Below are 16,544 nucleotides of genomic sequence, written 5' to 3' on the forward strand. Positions count from 1 at the left end.
AATCCATCCTTGAGGCGAGAATAGCGTATAAACAAGTCAGCTAATATTGTTCACACAGGCAGGAGATGTTAACTCATCACTGTTAAATCATATTGCGATTTAAATAGCGTAATGCGCATCTTCGCATTAAGCTAACATTTCATAGAAGAGAGTATTTAACCTTTTAGCCGTTTGAAGGAAGAAGACTAAGCAGTTGTTGAAAGCCGAGCAGCACAGAGACTCACCTTAAGCACATGAAGGTCACCGTTCTCTTGTAGCCGAAGGATGGCTTGCGATAGCATAGTCCTGTAGGGGGACCCCGGAGGAGTGGCGATACCGTAGCCCTGCAGACAAAAATGGGACATAAGACCAATTTTGATTGATGCAAGTCCAGTTTTGCTAATAGGATTAGTCATAGCATATACGCGAGGTGACCTTGTCGTGTAGCGTAGGAAGACAAACTCAAGGAAGCCAAAGGAATATAGTGGCTGATATCACACAAACAGTAACGTCTTCGGCTGAAGCCGTACAACCTTTGAATAATTATTCTGATTTAAGGACGAATCACTTCGACCAGAGACCATGAAAACTTATCGAAATAGTGTTTAGCTCATTTTTATCATCAAAATCAAAGATGGCATTTGTTCAGCAGGGTGCTTACGAGCGACTCTAACAACAGCCATTAGAGACTCTAGTTAATGATATGCTTCAAACGAAGCTTTCCTCTAAATATTAATCGCAACACGCTCTAGCTCAGATCTGGGCAAGGGTTACAACAGCCACGGTAATGTAGCGCCTAATGTGATAAACTCAAAGGACACATGGTGGTTTAGATTGAAATTCAAGGATGGACACATTTCGGGATAAAAGCGAGCCGTCTTATAGAACCCCTAACGACAGTAGAGCACGTAGACGTCGAAACGCTCGACTACGAAAACTAATGGTTGCATTCTGGCAATGCCACAAATTCGACAAGATGTCAATATGGCAATTTTCATACTGAGACAGCTACCCAAATAGAACATTTCAGCTCCTGTGCATAACCCTGTTCTATAGATACTCGTATAGATAACATAACCCGTCGTATCACTTTTAATCCACATGGAGACTGGATATTCCTTGGTATGCCAGAATTTTGAGATTTAGGGCCTTAATTTTTTGGAGAGAGGTTTTGTGCATCTTCTTCGAAATTGATATTTGTGTGCTTTCGAGTGGTAATACGGGCTTCGTCTATTGTACTCGCCGCATGTGGTGTTCCGTGTATATATATATATATATATAAAAGCCCTAGCCTGCAGAACGTCCATATATATATGGACTTTGCAGGCTAGGGCTTTGATTTTAGAACTGTCGCTTACAGCTATCTAAACAGCGAAGGACATTTCCATCTGGATGCATGGGATGCTATGGTTGGGCCTGTCAATACAACAACCGGCAGTGCAAAGACGAAAATATAAGCAAACATAATCTCGAAAACACCAAACGAACGTGTGCCAAAAAATTGGAGGTTCTTCGAGGCCCCGACACACCAGCTCGTGGTGACTGCTAATTGATTGATATGAACAATTCCAGCGGTATTAGTTCTTGGTTCAATTTTTCAACAGAGATTCTTTCACGTTGGGTTCAGATCCTTCAAAAAGCACTTCCCGGCATTAAAATTGGGTCAGAATTTACTAAATTTAGATACAGGGTTCTAAAGTCGTAAAAGAATAAGACTACGGCGACATTAGCCTTGCAACACCATAATCAACTAGAGGTAAGACTTCAGTACAGACTTGGTTAATTCAATGGAGGATGGCATTTCATGATAAGCGGTTATGTCAAATTAACATTAAACAGAATCAAGCCAAAGGCAACACCGGGCTTCTAAATCTACATCGTAAATATGTAGGACTGGTTCATTGACAACGTACAATACATTTTGTGTTTCTGGTTTTCTATGAAGTACCGTGATGTTTTAACGTACCTTATTGTCGAGCAGTGAGCCGATCTGGGTGAGGTCGCAGTTCCTCTCAATGTTATACTCGATTGAAGTGGACTCCATCAGGTAAGCGTACTTTCCCCTTAACACACGATCGATGCCCTTCTGGTTGCTCTCAGCAAATACAGTTGGCCGTTGAGATTGCATGACGTGCCACATTTTAGCGTATGTTGGGAATTGCGAATCCTAACAGCATAGACGCATGAAACAGTACGCTGTTAGTGGGAAGCTTAGCTTTACAAAATATAACTGTTATTGTGGAGTGTATGTAGGTTTGAACGGGCGACCCGGGGTTTTTGGTCCAAGCTACGCAATCAGCAGGTGGGCAAAATAAGAACTAGCTCTCATCAGCGGACGCAAATGCTTAAGCTTGATTCCTTTCGAAGCATTGTATTTAATATATAAAATAATTTAAAACTTGTTAGTAAAGCGTTTTTGACGCTTAACTCAAGAATTAGGTGACAATATAAAATATTAGATTGAACTATTCGACTACTAGCACGAAAGTTCTATGGAGTTAAGTTTATACTGTTTAAACTCACTTTGAAGAAGGATTGTGTGGAGCCAGACCTAAGACAGCCATACTGAATGGTTGTCTGCTTCGCCAAATCTTCAACGCTTTCAATTGGAGATACGAGACGTTCCACAGTGAGGAACGCAGCCAAGTTGGCGGTGTAAGAAGAGACCATGATCAAAGTGAAGAACCACCACATGCCGGCTGCTACACGAGTCGACAATGCTCTACGATCCGGTCAGTACATTACGTGATTGTAAGATGTTGCCGAATGAAATTCATCGAAATAAATATTACTGTTACAATAGGCCACCGGTTCAAGCTTCATCGGATAGTTAGAAGCTGCTTACATCAAAATGGAGCGCATTTAGCAGGAAAAAATAGTCCGTCTTATCTCGTTAATATCAACATTGGCAGCAAGCAGTTTTCCTACACAGGAAACTCCCCACAGGCCTCTGCTGCCTGTCATATGAACTTTTGAAACTTTATTTTCCTGTTCTAGCCATCAGGAAAGTATGGGCCTGCACCTTACGACGCCTGTATCGAGCATTTGTCACGAATAAATACTAGAATGAAATGCACATTCTAGCTCATTAATGGTGGAATTGGCATAGAGGGCTATTTAACGAATTTAAAAATAGATTGACAAAATGAATAAATGAGAAAGCTGAATTAAAAAGTAGATGCTTGCAGTAGTGATGGAGCTCATACATGAGGCTCTGTATTGCCGAACCAATAATTCTGAGCTATCGCCATCGATCTTGCTTCTACAAGATACACACCGAATCATTTTTTGAGTTAAGGCTGAGGCAAATAAATTCATAGATTTTTAAATACGACCGCGGAGTGATTCATATCAGTATTGTACCAGTATGGTCAACATCTGTACACTCATAAAGAAAAAATAGATTTAAAGTGTGGGATGGGCCCATCACCAAAAGCCTATAGTACTGATGGTAACCCCTATTCCTCGAAAATTTCTATCCAAATTATAAACTCCAATTAGTTTAGAAGAAAAGATTATTACGAGTTTGATTTTCCCAAAAAAGCAATTCTCTATTTGAAGAAAGTTTGACCGCCGTTTTCCCGAGGCGATTTTCGCCCTTTTAGGCAAAAGTTATTTCGACTGTAGAAGAGTTGACAGGGTTTCATTAGAAAAGTTTAGTTTTACTTTGGTTGTTCCATAGCTGTGTGGCCGCACTGGTGCGCTATATTTAAAACGTCGTTGAATGGTAATCTCGTACGGCGTGCAATGGGTCGTATGTTGGCAAAATGAATTGATGGTGAAAAGCTTACCGTGGTGTTACATCGCAGCCTTGTTGCATGAGGCATCCAATAGTGAACCAAAGCGTATTCCATATTGTAAATTGATTGTCCAGTTCCTCAGGGTTTCCTTCACAAGGATGTGGATTTACCCATTCATATGGCGAGAATCTCGCAAGCACGAACAGGAATAAAGATACTCCGAGAAATGCTGTCATCATGTAGATCCAGACCTGAAAATAGGAGGAAAAGATATATTTACACTAAAATTAACTTGGTTTTTATCGCCAACGAATTAGCTTTCATAGATAGTAATGAAGCGGTCTAGACAATTAGCTAATTCAACTAAGAAAAAGGTGCTCATAATACTTAGGAAACCTAAAACATTCAGGAGAAGTTCAAATTACTACACACTGAACTAATTTTGTGTGACTCAAAGTAGATAAGTGCCAGCCATTTTACGAACTACGCCACCGTGCGATTGCGCTGTTTAGCTTTAAATCTATGTTATACGCCTACTTGGCCATTATCTGCTGTATGAAGTACACGCCACTAGTAGGTCAAGATCCTTCAGAAAAAAACCCTTTGTAGCTCCCCCATGCGCGCGATCCATCGGCGCAGTTCGAAGACTCGCAGCTTAACGGTGGTCACTGTGTCGCGTCTCGAGGTTTGCTAAGAAAGCATCAGTCCCATTTAGTGTTTTTCCAACTTTGCCCTTATCCGCTAACAGGGCTGCCAGTCTAGAGACTTTCCGTGTTAAATGTACGAAAGGAGGTACGACAAAAGTTACAGTGAAGCAAGCGATAAAAGATACCGAACTTAACAGCACCGACGATTAAAAAGTGGCGATGGAGTGGTTACAAAACGTAAAAAGAGGAAATACCACAAACGCTGAGCGTCCTTAACAATGGCCTCCAAGAAGCATTTGTCACCTCCTATCAGAGGAGCGCCACATCGCCAAATATTCCATATCAGTGAAAGACAAAGGAATGTCCGAGTGATATTTCTAGCTATCGCCTCTTCGTACTCCTCGTACAGGTTTAATGAAAGCGCATCATATTTGCCCTCAGTTTTATTCTATAAGCTATCATATCTTGATAAAATAATATCCATAGCTATGACGTGTTTGTATATGCGCAAAGGATCGGAGACCTAACTGACTTCTGCTATGTCTATGAGGCTAATTGGTTTTCTAGGGAAAACAAATCGAATGGTACTACTGCACCTGTTTCGGTAAAAATCTATTGAGTTATATCAGCAGCACCTCATGGCGGCTATAACTCAATGGAGATCTCACAATAGCATTTGTTTCAGCTGATACTGCCTTCGCAACGTTGGTACCACACTTACTATTGCCATCAGCTAGGAACAATAATGCAATTGCCACCATTTCGTAAACCAGTTGCAGAGGCAAGTCTACGGATATACGGCTCTCGTTATAGACACAGTGATATGGTAGTAAAAAACGTCAGGCATCGTTTTAACCTACCTCGAGAGAGAGTGGGTCTAGGAACGAGAATAGTCCGGGCGGGGGTTTCGCGGTTTTCTTGTAGAGGATCGAGATCCCCAAAGTCATGAAGGGCATCGTGAAGTCCACGGCCTCTTCACGGACGAAAGTGATCGTCAGATCGGCCACAGCCAAGTCCGCTTTCTGTAAATAAACAATATAATAGTCGTTAAGAAGATGGGATGTTGATTGAGTCGGATAACGATAGAACAATAATCGAATTTAGATTTAGGCACAAGTTACGTAATGACTCTGCGTTATTCAAATTCAAGAGTTTCAGAAGCAGCGTCTCTCGATGCCACTATAACCAATATAACAACACCGAGTTACTATTTTTATGGTTTGAAAAGTTTGCTTCAAACATTAGGGAACTGTGCAACCTCTATCATATGACATATAAACCTGTCAACGATCGTTTACTAAAAAGAAAATTGATATGAATTGCTTAAGGTATTAAGTTTTGTGCGGTTCATGATGCAGATAGAGGCTACCCGGCTGCGTTGGACTTAACTTAAAAGTTGATCCTATTATAAGCAGAAATTTAGCTATCCCTTCCCATTTGGATAACAACAGCGCTAGCAGCAATATCCGAATCGAACTCTTGGCCTCGATCAAGCCTTATATATTTGCCAAGGTTGTGATCCTCAAATTCCAGTCATTAGGTACAAATCTGATTTTGAGTATAGATTTGGCAAAAAACCGCGACGGGTGCTAAGTACGGTGCTTGGCAGCAGACCTCACGATCGGATCATTTAAAGGATGAATAATTTCTATTCACATGGCTTTTCCTTGTACATTGGCGTAGGGGGTCTCTCTGCGTACAACTAAGATGCTTGCAGCAAAGGCGCGTGCTTTCGTGCACTTTAGAATTTCGGGTTATTTCTCGTGTTTGTGATTCCATATGACCATCACGTCTATCCACAAAGAGTATGTCTTATCGGCACAAATGCGGTAACACAGCAGATCAACAAACGAATTCGGTATCGAAACTTCAGGAGTAATCAAAAATCGATATCTTGCGGGGAACTGCACTAAGGGCAATCAGAGGCGATCTCTGCGTTTTAGGGTAGAACAATTGCAGTAGAGAGCATTTTGGAGTAAAGCACTATTCTATAAACATTTTCGTATAAAGTATAGATTAACGTATAGGCTAGGGCGACATCCTACCGCCGGAGCTGAGCATGTCCCAACGCAGCCAGCTATGAGAAAACGAAGTTTAAACTACAGAAGTAATTCTCATGGGATTTTTGTTCAAGGAGCCATTTTACACATATCGTTGTGCGCTCTCGTATACAAACAGTACTTTCTATTGTACGACGTGCGTTCTCAACAAGTTTCTGTTTGGCGTTTCAAGCTAAAATGCACGCGTCTCATGCTAAAATGCGGCAGCGGATAGGTTGTAAAAAGTGAGATCTGTGTATAGAAGACGGGTCGGAAGTCTAAGAAGGTTTTACTAGATAAGGAAAGGCTATGTACATCACGATGTACAACCAACTAACCGAGATCAACGGTGCAAATAGGGATAGAAGGTCAAAGTAAGCTCATAGAGAAGCTTGTTAGCCTGAACGTGATCGTAATATTAGAAAGGTCGAAGTTGCACAGGCAGATAAATAATGTTTGTTGAGATATGATAATAAGCTAATCTTAAGTTGATATTGGGGAACATATTTGAAAAATAACGGTATAGTGAGCGCTCCCTGAAAGCAGCGGTTAGTGTTTGAAAGCGAAAAAAGAGGGAATTATCGCGAGCTGCTCTCTCATACGCAATATATGTACTTAGTTGAAGAATTAGCCTAGTGACCTATAATACGTGCTCAGGTTCAAAATGATTGTTTACCGAAACAAAATAGAAAATGTAGGTGCAGGGTATTCTCTCCTCAAAAGGTCTAGCGTTGTCAATCCAGTCTACCTAAGCCAACTGGACATAATTGTTTTTTTCCTCCGGGACATAATTTTGTATCAATTTCAAGCGCATCCGTACAACGTCACGATGTTCTGATAACAACTACGCGTTTGTCGTTGCCACCTGGGCCAGTAGCAAACGTAATTTTTCATGTCACTGACATTTTTGATGCTTCTAACTCCGTGTCCCACTCAATGGCGGGAAATAAGCAAAATTCATGTTCTAATCCGTGATTCCATAGACTTATCGGGCGTTCAATAAAGTTTTTATGATGTTGACGAACGTTATATATATTAGGTTAGTACCACTTCAATGAACGGCCTTTTCCAAACTAGGTGGAGTAATACACTTCGTTATTGAGACTTTTTCTAATTATCAGTACTGCCGCCTAAAAAAGTTAGACTAGTCGTTTCTGGTTGTATGATCGTTCGTCTCACAAGTACTTCGAACGGATGACGTGCCTCCCAGGATGTAATTTATAACTTTATAATTATTTTAGGTGCGATACCAGGATCGCAGGTTGGCAATGGCTCATACCTTCTCGGCATATTATCAACAGGCTCTTTTTGGGCCACATACAGAACAAGAATTGCTTTATAGTACGATTTATTGTGACGTATAGTAACTGATTTCAACACAATGTATAAATCGCAGCAGTGGCTACGGCCTTACTGCTTTCCCAAGTCATGGGAAAATCGGCTTAGGGAGGTACGTGTTTTACCAGTCCTGATGTAGTTAGGAAGGAGCGAGTAAATAGATGTAATTTTTTTTGACGGCCGCCTCGTACCTTGAGAATGTAAATCGGCTTTGCTTAGAAATGAAGCGTGTCGTTGACAGCTCTATTTGGATACCGGGGGCGCGGTTTTATCATGCAATAAGTTCATTTGCCAGCGAATCACATAAAACCTAAACGATCATTTCTAAATTATAGCATTAAACAATTGCATAGACTATAGTAGATCTGGGAGACTTGGCTTTAGTGGAGCAATATGATAAAACACTACTTAGAGTAAAATTTTTATCTAAGTTTCCTCGTAAATAAACTTTAATGCACAACCATTCAATTTGTCTATACAGTGGGATGAAGAAGAAGAAGTTTTAAAGTCTACGTATATAGTCTGCTGAAATATATTGTTACTATTTACAAATCGCGTTGCATACCCCGCTTAATAGTTCGCCGATCATCCCGTTCCATCTTCCATCGGCGTCCTTCCGGCCATAACTGTTGTCTGCGACTTCGCGGATAACATACTTCATGTTGTTATCGAAGTGCTCGGAGGAAGCAATCGCGTCGAGCAAATCTATGCAGTAGCCTTCATATTTATCGTTCCCTGTCAGCCCGTTATCTCTCCAATTCTCTTTGTACATCACGTAAGGTGGTTGCTGAAAAGGGAACCAATAGTGAATCATAATTTCCAATTATACAGCACTACCTAACTCATCAATATTGACAGAGAATAGGGCAAAAAGCAATGGCAAGCTAGTTCAAATCTCGAATTGCACTTGTGCATCTTACCAACTATTATTTATACGAGTTATGATGATTGGAAACAACTTGTTTAACAGCCAGGTTAGACATTAATCGTTGACGGACCACGTAACGCTCGCCAACAAAACGGACACACGGCTGAATCGTCGCTTGCTTTCCGACATATCTTCCAGTCTCCTTTAGTTCTTTTTTAGGCTGCTTTCCTCTCGCTAACACCACTGTCCGCACTGTTTGAGAAAACTTCCTGCGTACCCGTCTTCTAAGGGTACTTTCAAGATTCATCATTCATCTCATTTGTCCTTCGATAACGCTATTTCGCATCAGCAACCTTCAAACTCGATTTCCTGTTTCGTCGGCACACTTCAGTCATTGTCGTTCCGTTACTGCTTTGGTCTACCAATTCCGTATATTCTTTCTGTCTCTCGACCTCTTTCGCTGCCTCTTATAGCTAGCTATACATATCCCGCTTGCAATTATTTGTGTAGTCTTTGTTCGGTTTCATTTTGATGCCCGTCAAGACTGCATCACTTTTCTTTAGCACGATGTTCAGGTTTGGCCCAGAAAGAGTTCATGCGAGCGAGAGAGAGAGACCCTAGAACAACGTTTGTCGTTCGATCCGTACAGGCAAAAGAGAATTATAGCCCTACATACCGGAGCTAGGGCAGTTGTCCATTGCGCCCACCGTACGTCCCAGTGAGCTTCATTTGTTCGGCAACTTTCAACTCGTTCAAAGCCCCTTCCCCCATCCACATTTATCGTCGTTAAGCGTCACACCGACACGTCTCTATATTCGATTCCTTTCGCTGCCATTGCGGTTTGAGGGGCAGCGGCATAGGTACTGGTGGGTAAGGCAATAACCATGAAAATGACTCTTTGCTTCCTACTCACCGGCAATATAAACGACAACAACCACAAAAACTGTCGAATAGACGACAGGTTTTACAAGTACCATATAGTAATAATCATTATCAATATATGATTCTTTTCGACAGGACTTTATCGACGTTCTTAGCCACTGGAATGCGCATCGTTTCAACACATCTTAGATAACAAGACAGATGGCGCACATAGGGAGCCTAGGTAATAACAGGCAAATGAATGCAAGTAAAAGTAGGAAGCCATTTGCTTTAGATCAGCATCGATCCCGATCATGATGGTAGTCTTATGGAAGGATCGACCTCGTGCTCCACTATTCCTTCCCCATATATATTCTTTTTAGCAATGCTAAGAAGCCATGAGAATGCCTCATACGAGCATTTCATGGTTTAGTCATAACGAGGTACATCCATTTCCAAGTACTGCCAGAGGCGTTAGTTATACTCCACCTAGAGTTGCGACATTTAACGATATTTTAGAAGCTTTCGAAGAAGTTTCTGGTAGCTGCTGATTACTAAAGTCAGTCATAAATTAAAAAAGTACGATCAGCTCAAAACATGCAGACAAACGATCGCAAGACTTAGAGCAAAAAATACTTCCGTGATGTGACATAAATTATTTGTCGCTTTCTGGTGGAAGTGGCAGTATACTAAGGCAAACGTACAGCTTTAGACCAACGCCACTTTTATACTCGTCCGATTCAATACGAAAATGCACGTCCACCAAAGCCAAACATAGGTAAATAAAGCTCACAGGGGCTGCTATCTTCTCGGCAATAATAGGGTTATCTAGAATATATGAAGGAATTTTAAATCACATTTAAGTAGCCGAACGAAGTATACTATATTCATCATATTCCAAATGTGCACCGGTAAGTGGAAGTGTCTTTTGATCGACTTTCCTTTGCCATCAGGAGGTAGACGTCGGCAAACGTTGGTTCGGTGCTCCAGAAAACTACAATGGTAATGGAAGTCTTACTGCGGCCGCCATTCGCAGACATACAAATTACGTGGTGTGGGTGTAACAAAATAACGTTGCCGCTCGACCTGCTGAATTGTGTGACCGTGCATGGGTGTAACTTTTAGTTTATGTGTATTTTTAAGGAGCCCCACCAAGCCCCCCTAGGCGTGCTAAGTACGAATCAAGTTGCCTTCATCCCGTGCTCCCCAAGATACAAATAATATTCGCTTAAAGCAAACAGCCTCCCTCTTGAGGGTAGAGAGGTGATCGACCAAGCGAGAGCACCTGCGCACTTCTTTCTCGAACTAGAAGAGTTTATAACTTAAGTTTCGTCGACTGAGCGCAATGCAAACTATGTGCAATTTACTTCCGCTGAAGTATCCACCAACACTCGAAAACTATTGCATTCCCAATCGCAGTCACCGCGCCCGAAAAAATCACGATTAGACAATGCAAACATCTGCGCGAGATGCAAAGAGCGAACGTATACTATTCAAAATGTAATAGAGTAATACATGTCGTCTATAGGACTGGGGATCATGCTGACCCAACAGTCGACCCAATATGGTATCGACACGGCAAATGGCATTATAGGGTATTCTCAGCGTCAATATCAGACTGCTCAACCAAATACATTATGAAATGATCGGATACGTGTACGCTGGAGAATGAATTAATGGGCTTCGCGATGTTCCTATTTCATCCAATGATGGCGCTGGAAGGGCAAATGTCAGACTTACATTGAAGCGAAACCGAAGTACACGGTTCTAATGATGATGGCTGATTGTAAATTTCGAGACCCTCGCACGGCCCGACCTCGAGAAACAACGCTAATGGTGGGCGACAGCATCGTGCAATCCCTCGGCCTCGCGCTGAAAAAAATTCATTCTGAGAAAACGTCCGTGACTATTTGTACGACGCCGAAACTGAACATAGACAGTCTCGTGTATGAAGCAGAGATGTATATTAAAAGTATCGATGGGCCGGCTGAAATGTTTTACAGGCTGATTATCATAAGTGCATTGAATTTAAGGAGGCTATACATATCAGTACGATGGAGAGTTTTTCGCAGACTTCAACTACCTAGCGACCAGAGTCAGAAGTTCGTTTACTCTCTGCTTTTTTCTCAGTCAGACTTGCAAAGCAGCAAGTAATATTATTGAGCAGCGCATAAGCTAAGAAAATACGAAATTTTCACCACAGCCGTCGTTGAAGTAGACGGTTCCGCTATGAAGGTGAGGTGGCTGGGAAGATCGCTTACGACACTGCCAAAGTGATAAGACTTTTTTTAGGCGTATAATCTTGATAATCAAAAGGGGCAGGATTCAGGAGATGTTTTGCATGAGAGGGCTTTTATAGCAAGTCCAGCCTGTTCAAGTGGCCTCTAAGTGCCGAACGTTACAACAGCTTCAAAAGGATAAACCATCACTAAACGAAGCCAGTGTTAAACAACCGCCAGTGCATCGCGCCGAACAGTTGGACAAGTGATACCTACCCCAACGGCCGAGAACTTCGTAAAGCGGGTTCTGATAGAACTGACGGCAAGTGCATGATACCACCGTTGCCGCTCGCGAGAGCGATCACTAAGTCTGCGACGGAAGCGGGTCCTGAGGAACTACAAGATACTACAACTCTGGCGTTTCTCTCCCCTAATGCGTTCGAAATATAGCATCCCGTGCTAACGGAGGCTTGGCCAGCTAGTCTTTTTGACTTATTGCGTTTCTGTTCTATGCATTGAAAAACAACCAATCTGACCGCCTGGGGGAACGTCTCGGTTTTCTATAATTATAAAACAGACACCCTCACGCCGTGCTTAGTGGTGAGTAATGTAGAGTATGCCTTACGACTAAGTCTCCTAGCAACCATGTTTGGCCGGCGGGTTCGGAATCAAAGTACGTCGTGGTGCAGAAACTCGTCAGCGGATTTGAAACGTTGTCTTTTCGTTCTGCCTCTTCTCTGGCCATTGGTGATTTCAGCGCCTGTCTCGACTAGCCGCTTTAAGATAAGCTCGGAAACTACATTTGTCGGGTAGTGAATTCCACCTCGATACCAATTTCCTACGAGATGTACGAAGTTCCAAGCTGATAATAATTTACTGTTAAAGGGCGCGAGCATTCGTGCTCACATATTGATGGAGGCAGCCCTCACTGTCCAAGTTGCACCCACACGGGCCCTCAAACACCAAGCTACGTCGCAAGAGATGTAGACAAGCTCTTGAAACGCACTTGAAGTTCTTCTTGCACCTAATGTAATTTATAGGTTAAACTTTTGCGCAGCGTTTGGTTTAAATTCTCCAGTTTACGGTTTAGCTCGTACGTTCTCTTCAGAACCACAGGCCGTGGTTTCACTATGCTTGCAAGCTTAGCTGGAGAACCTAACGTATGAGCGAGGTATAGCTCGAGTTATACCTCTTAACCTCTGTTGTTAACACGATTGATAGAAAATCGTATGCGTCAAAATACTCACAATGCGTCACAATACACACACTTGAATGGCCCGAGACATACGCTTGATTCCCGATGCAAAACGCCAATCATACAAGTACACCACGATAACTCGGCGGGTTGCCTGATTAGCTCCTTGGCCTTCATAAATCATATCTCGGATATGCTTTCGCCAACGGTTGTAATACCATGCTAAGAGGCTTTTTCGCTGCAGCGTGAGAGGAGGAGATCTCAGCACAACGCAATATTCTTTAACAAGACTTCACAATGCAGGAACCTATGTAAGGTCTTGGGAGCTTAGTCGACACGAATATCGCCGGTCCAGACACGGTTTGCAACGAGAACCTCAAATACGCCATCGTTCTGGCGCCGAGGTGTACAGCAATATTTAATAATTGTCTACCTACTGGTACACTTCCAGCCGAATATGCGTCTATTGATTTCTAAAAGAAAGGGCGATCCAATCGCACCGTTACCGCGACCAGGAATAGCGAAGAGAAGCGTTTGTTTTAAGCTATCCTCTGGCTTGCTATCTGTGAAACTGACTATCTGCTTAGAAAGCGTGCACGCCATTCCATGGAAGTATTATAGGCTCCGAAAGGAATTCTACGCAAAAACGACTCACACAGGTTCCTCATGGTCGTCGTCAAGAAAGAGCTGGTCACGTTACGTAATCCGCTATACATGATGTTGGTCTACTTCAAGACAGCATTAGACGACGTAAGAGCCGAATTTTCAGACGACTGATTTAGGTCAAACAGCTTAAGCACATTGTTTTTTTCCTATTTTACTAAGGTGCCTTCCTGATTCTCCGGAGAGAGCCGAAGAAATTAGCTGAAATCATCTTGTATATAGATGACTTAGTGATGCTCGGGTCTAACAGGCCGGGACAACAGGTTTCAAATGCAGCAAGGTCTACTCCAGTTACATGCGGCAGTCATAGATTTGGAGCCGATCGTAGGCCTGACCAAGACGAAAGCGATAACGAGGCGGCAGGGCAGCGGCCATTGACACCCTGTACAACTTCGCCGGTTGCCCCTTACTTACGTTAACTGGTTTCCGCACACGCGGTTGCCCTTCTCTGCGAGCCACAAAATTTTAACTGTACCGGTCACCAAAAAATGTAACAATGCAGTGTCGGCCAAATAGGCGATTAAATTACCTTATATCTTGTTTGCCGCGAGCGCAAAACTTGAAGGATATCAAGATAGCTACGATCACAATGTATGGAGTCTGTGTCACACACAGGAGGAATTGCGTTAAGGCCGTTTTCATTAAAAGTACTGAAACTACACATAATACCCGAAATTACTTCATGTATTCTCCAACCTGCTCGCTATTTTTGTCTGAGGACCTTCGTCGACGCTTTGTGTTTTAACCAACCGATACCGGGCGTAAAACTCAACACATAGAGGCTATACCATAGACTTTATAGGGAAGCGAGTTTTCGCCGGTCTCATGATGCATGTAGGCGTTCAACATGATGGGGTAAATTGCTATAGACTTCATGCCAATCGAAATATTGCGTTACTGTTGATCTGCATGTATACAGATGAACCATTTGACTGCTATAGATGAATACGTTTGAGTACTATACTTCATCTAGCAGTAGTGATGGCTACCCCTAGGAAAAATCGATGCCGTTTAACTGAGGCCTAGACGAGTGCAGAAAATAGTTTCTTTTCATATGTGTTACGAAGCCAGTTTGCTGTACATACAGCGGGATGATAAATTTCAAATCATTTTACGGTCAGTTGTTGTCCTTTTCCTTACGTCATCCTTTTACTAGTTAACTTTACGGGAACTTTCAGCTATCTGTTCACACTAGTCCAGTTTATCATTATGTACTAGCATACATACGTGTGTGCGGGTCATTTAATCTCTAGAACAATCTTTTTGCGCCACTTCTCAAACTAACGCAGACTGTATAACCTAAAGAGCCTATTGAGTAGTCCTCGGGGAGCAATGCAGAGTTCCTTCAGCTGCTGCGTATGTTATCAAGGTTCCCGGCATAAGCTTTGGCCGGAATACACTTGCCAAACGATGTAGTCACGCGAACTAGCTGGGCAGAGCCGGCTGTTGTTCAGCAGCGCTTCAGCGTCAAGCCTACAAGCAGATAGAGTGGCATAGACACTTAACGATAGCATGATATATTGGAGAGACACCGCAAATGTCGTCCCGTGTCGCTGGTCCGGCGAAGCTATCTCGGGGATGAGACTCAACAGAGAACGGATAAGATCAGTCACTATGGTTCAACGTCGAGCTGAGTTACAAATGATGGCATCAATAAAGTGTATATATATACTGTAGTGGCACAGCTCTCTGGTTTGGAGAAGCATTTGACATTCAAATGAAGTGATTTTGCTGCACACGCATACTATACCTCAATTCCAAACAAATATTTCAGATGTATTGTTCGATTTAAGTAGCTAACCTGAGCTCTTTTTTTGGGGTAGCCTTTAATATATGCTCTATAAAGCAATGTCGTGTGGACCCGTTGCATCAAACACTATACACTATGTCTATATACAGTACAAAGACAACGGGGACATTTATCTATGTTAAGTTTTTTTTGCACAAACTCAAAGTGTGCACGTCGTTCATCTTGAATCCGGAATAGGCTTAGATGAAACGAGAGCGAGTCCCTCATTCGCACGTGCTTCTGTAGCCATATTGCTAGGTTTCTCAGTGTGAAGCAAACCGATAGCATACTTGGTGATTATTATTACCACTACTACTACTGTCCTTATGATCATTACTATCATCGGTCAGACTAAATTGCAGAAAAGGTCGAAAAAAGTTGACGAGCTGCGCTTGTAGGTTAATGAAATATTTACTAAGACGAGAACTTACCAGAATAGTGGTGACAACCAAAGTCTTATTGAGGAGTGAGAGTCGGGCCTCCTCGAGCTCTCTGGTGTAGTTTGTAGTGATGTTGATGCCACCGTGCATCGTCCACTCGCCGGCCTCTCGCCAGCCTGAGTGCGCCATGTCCAGCACAGTCAGCCGCATATCTGTGCGATGGCCGTCTTTGTTAAAGCGGATATTGCCTGTCAGCCCCTTGATGTTGATCTGTCGACGACGATAATCACAGCAAAGGTCAGGACACGTAAGGTTGGCAACAATGTCGATTACACAAAACAATGACGAAATTCAAACACGAATACGAGCGCGATACAAACGTCGGAACATGACAGTATCCGCAAACGGCAAACAACCAACGGGCAGCAGGACAGCACAACGTAGATAAACGAAAAACAAAAGATATTATAAAAGTCGGCACATAACTCGTTTGTAGCACTGCCATGTTTATTTATATTTGCATGTGTATGCGTTGTTCTTAGAATTCGCTCAGCAGCAAAAATAGAACAAGTTTTGAAATTGATGTAGGCGAAACAGTCCTTTTTCTCGGAAGGCAAGCCTGCGTCCTTTATAGTACCTGTGTAGACGAAAGCACTAAGATATTTGATTAACTATTACAAGAAAACGGTTCGTCTGATCAGTAGTAGGTACAGATCGAGGTATTTATTTGCTGGCGCCGACGGGCGTTCTTGCCGAAACAAGCCTTGAGACCTTCCAGATATAAGAACTAGAGAGAACATGCGAGTTAAGCTCTGAGCCTCTCGGC

General features: G+C 42.5%; 1 protein-coding gene and 1 long non-coding RNA gene across 2 annotated transcripts in view; one reads left to right on the forward strand and one right to left on the reverse strand.

Annotated features, from left to right (window-relative positions):
* The window catches only part of LOC111267497 (glutamate receptor ionotropic, kainate 2), a 131,028-nt gene that overhangs the window by 8,734 nt on the left and 105,750 nt on the right, over positions 1-16,544 (reverse strand). The window contains exons 6-12 of the mRNA XM_086971317.1: positions 15,770-15,988; positions 8,309-8,530; positions 5,227-5,388; positions 3,771-3,970; positions 2,503-2,701; positions 1,946-2,146; positions 225-323 (exon numbers count right to left, since the gene is read on the reverse strand). Of these exons, the coding sequence (XP_086827443.1) occupies positions 225-323; positions 1,946-2,146; positions 2,503-2,701; positions 3,771-3,970; positions 5,227-5,388; positions 8,309-8,530; positions 15,770-15,988 (1,302 nt within the window). The remainder of the gene's footprint in view (positions 1-224; positions 324-1,945; positions 2,147-2,502; positions 2,702-3,770; positions 3,971-5,226; positions 5,389-8,308; positions 8,531-15,769; positions 15,989-16,544) is intronic.
* LOC147753897 (uncharacterized) overlaps positions 15,932-16,544 on the forward strand; it is a 60,010-nt gene continuing 59,397 nt past the window's right edge. The window contains exon 1 of the long non-coding RNA XR_015313815.1: positions 15,932-16,015. This is a non-coding gene — a long non-coding RNA (uncharacterized LOC147753897). The remainder of the gene's footprint in view (positions 16,016-16,544) is intronic.

Source organism: Varroa jacobsoni, unplaced genomic scaffold, assembly GCF_002532875.2.
Source record: "Varroa jacobsoni isolate VJ856 unplaced genomic scaffold, vjacob_1.0 scaffold_125, whole genome shotgun sequence".
NCBI classification, from domain to species: Eukaryota; Metazoa; Arthropoda; class Arachnida; order Mesostigmata; family Varroidae; genus Varroa; species Varroa jacobsoni.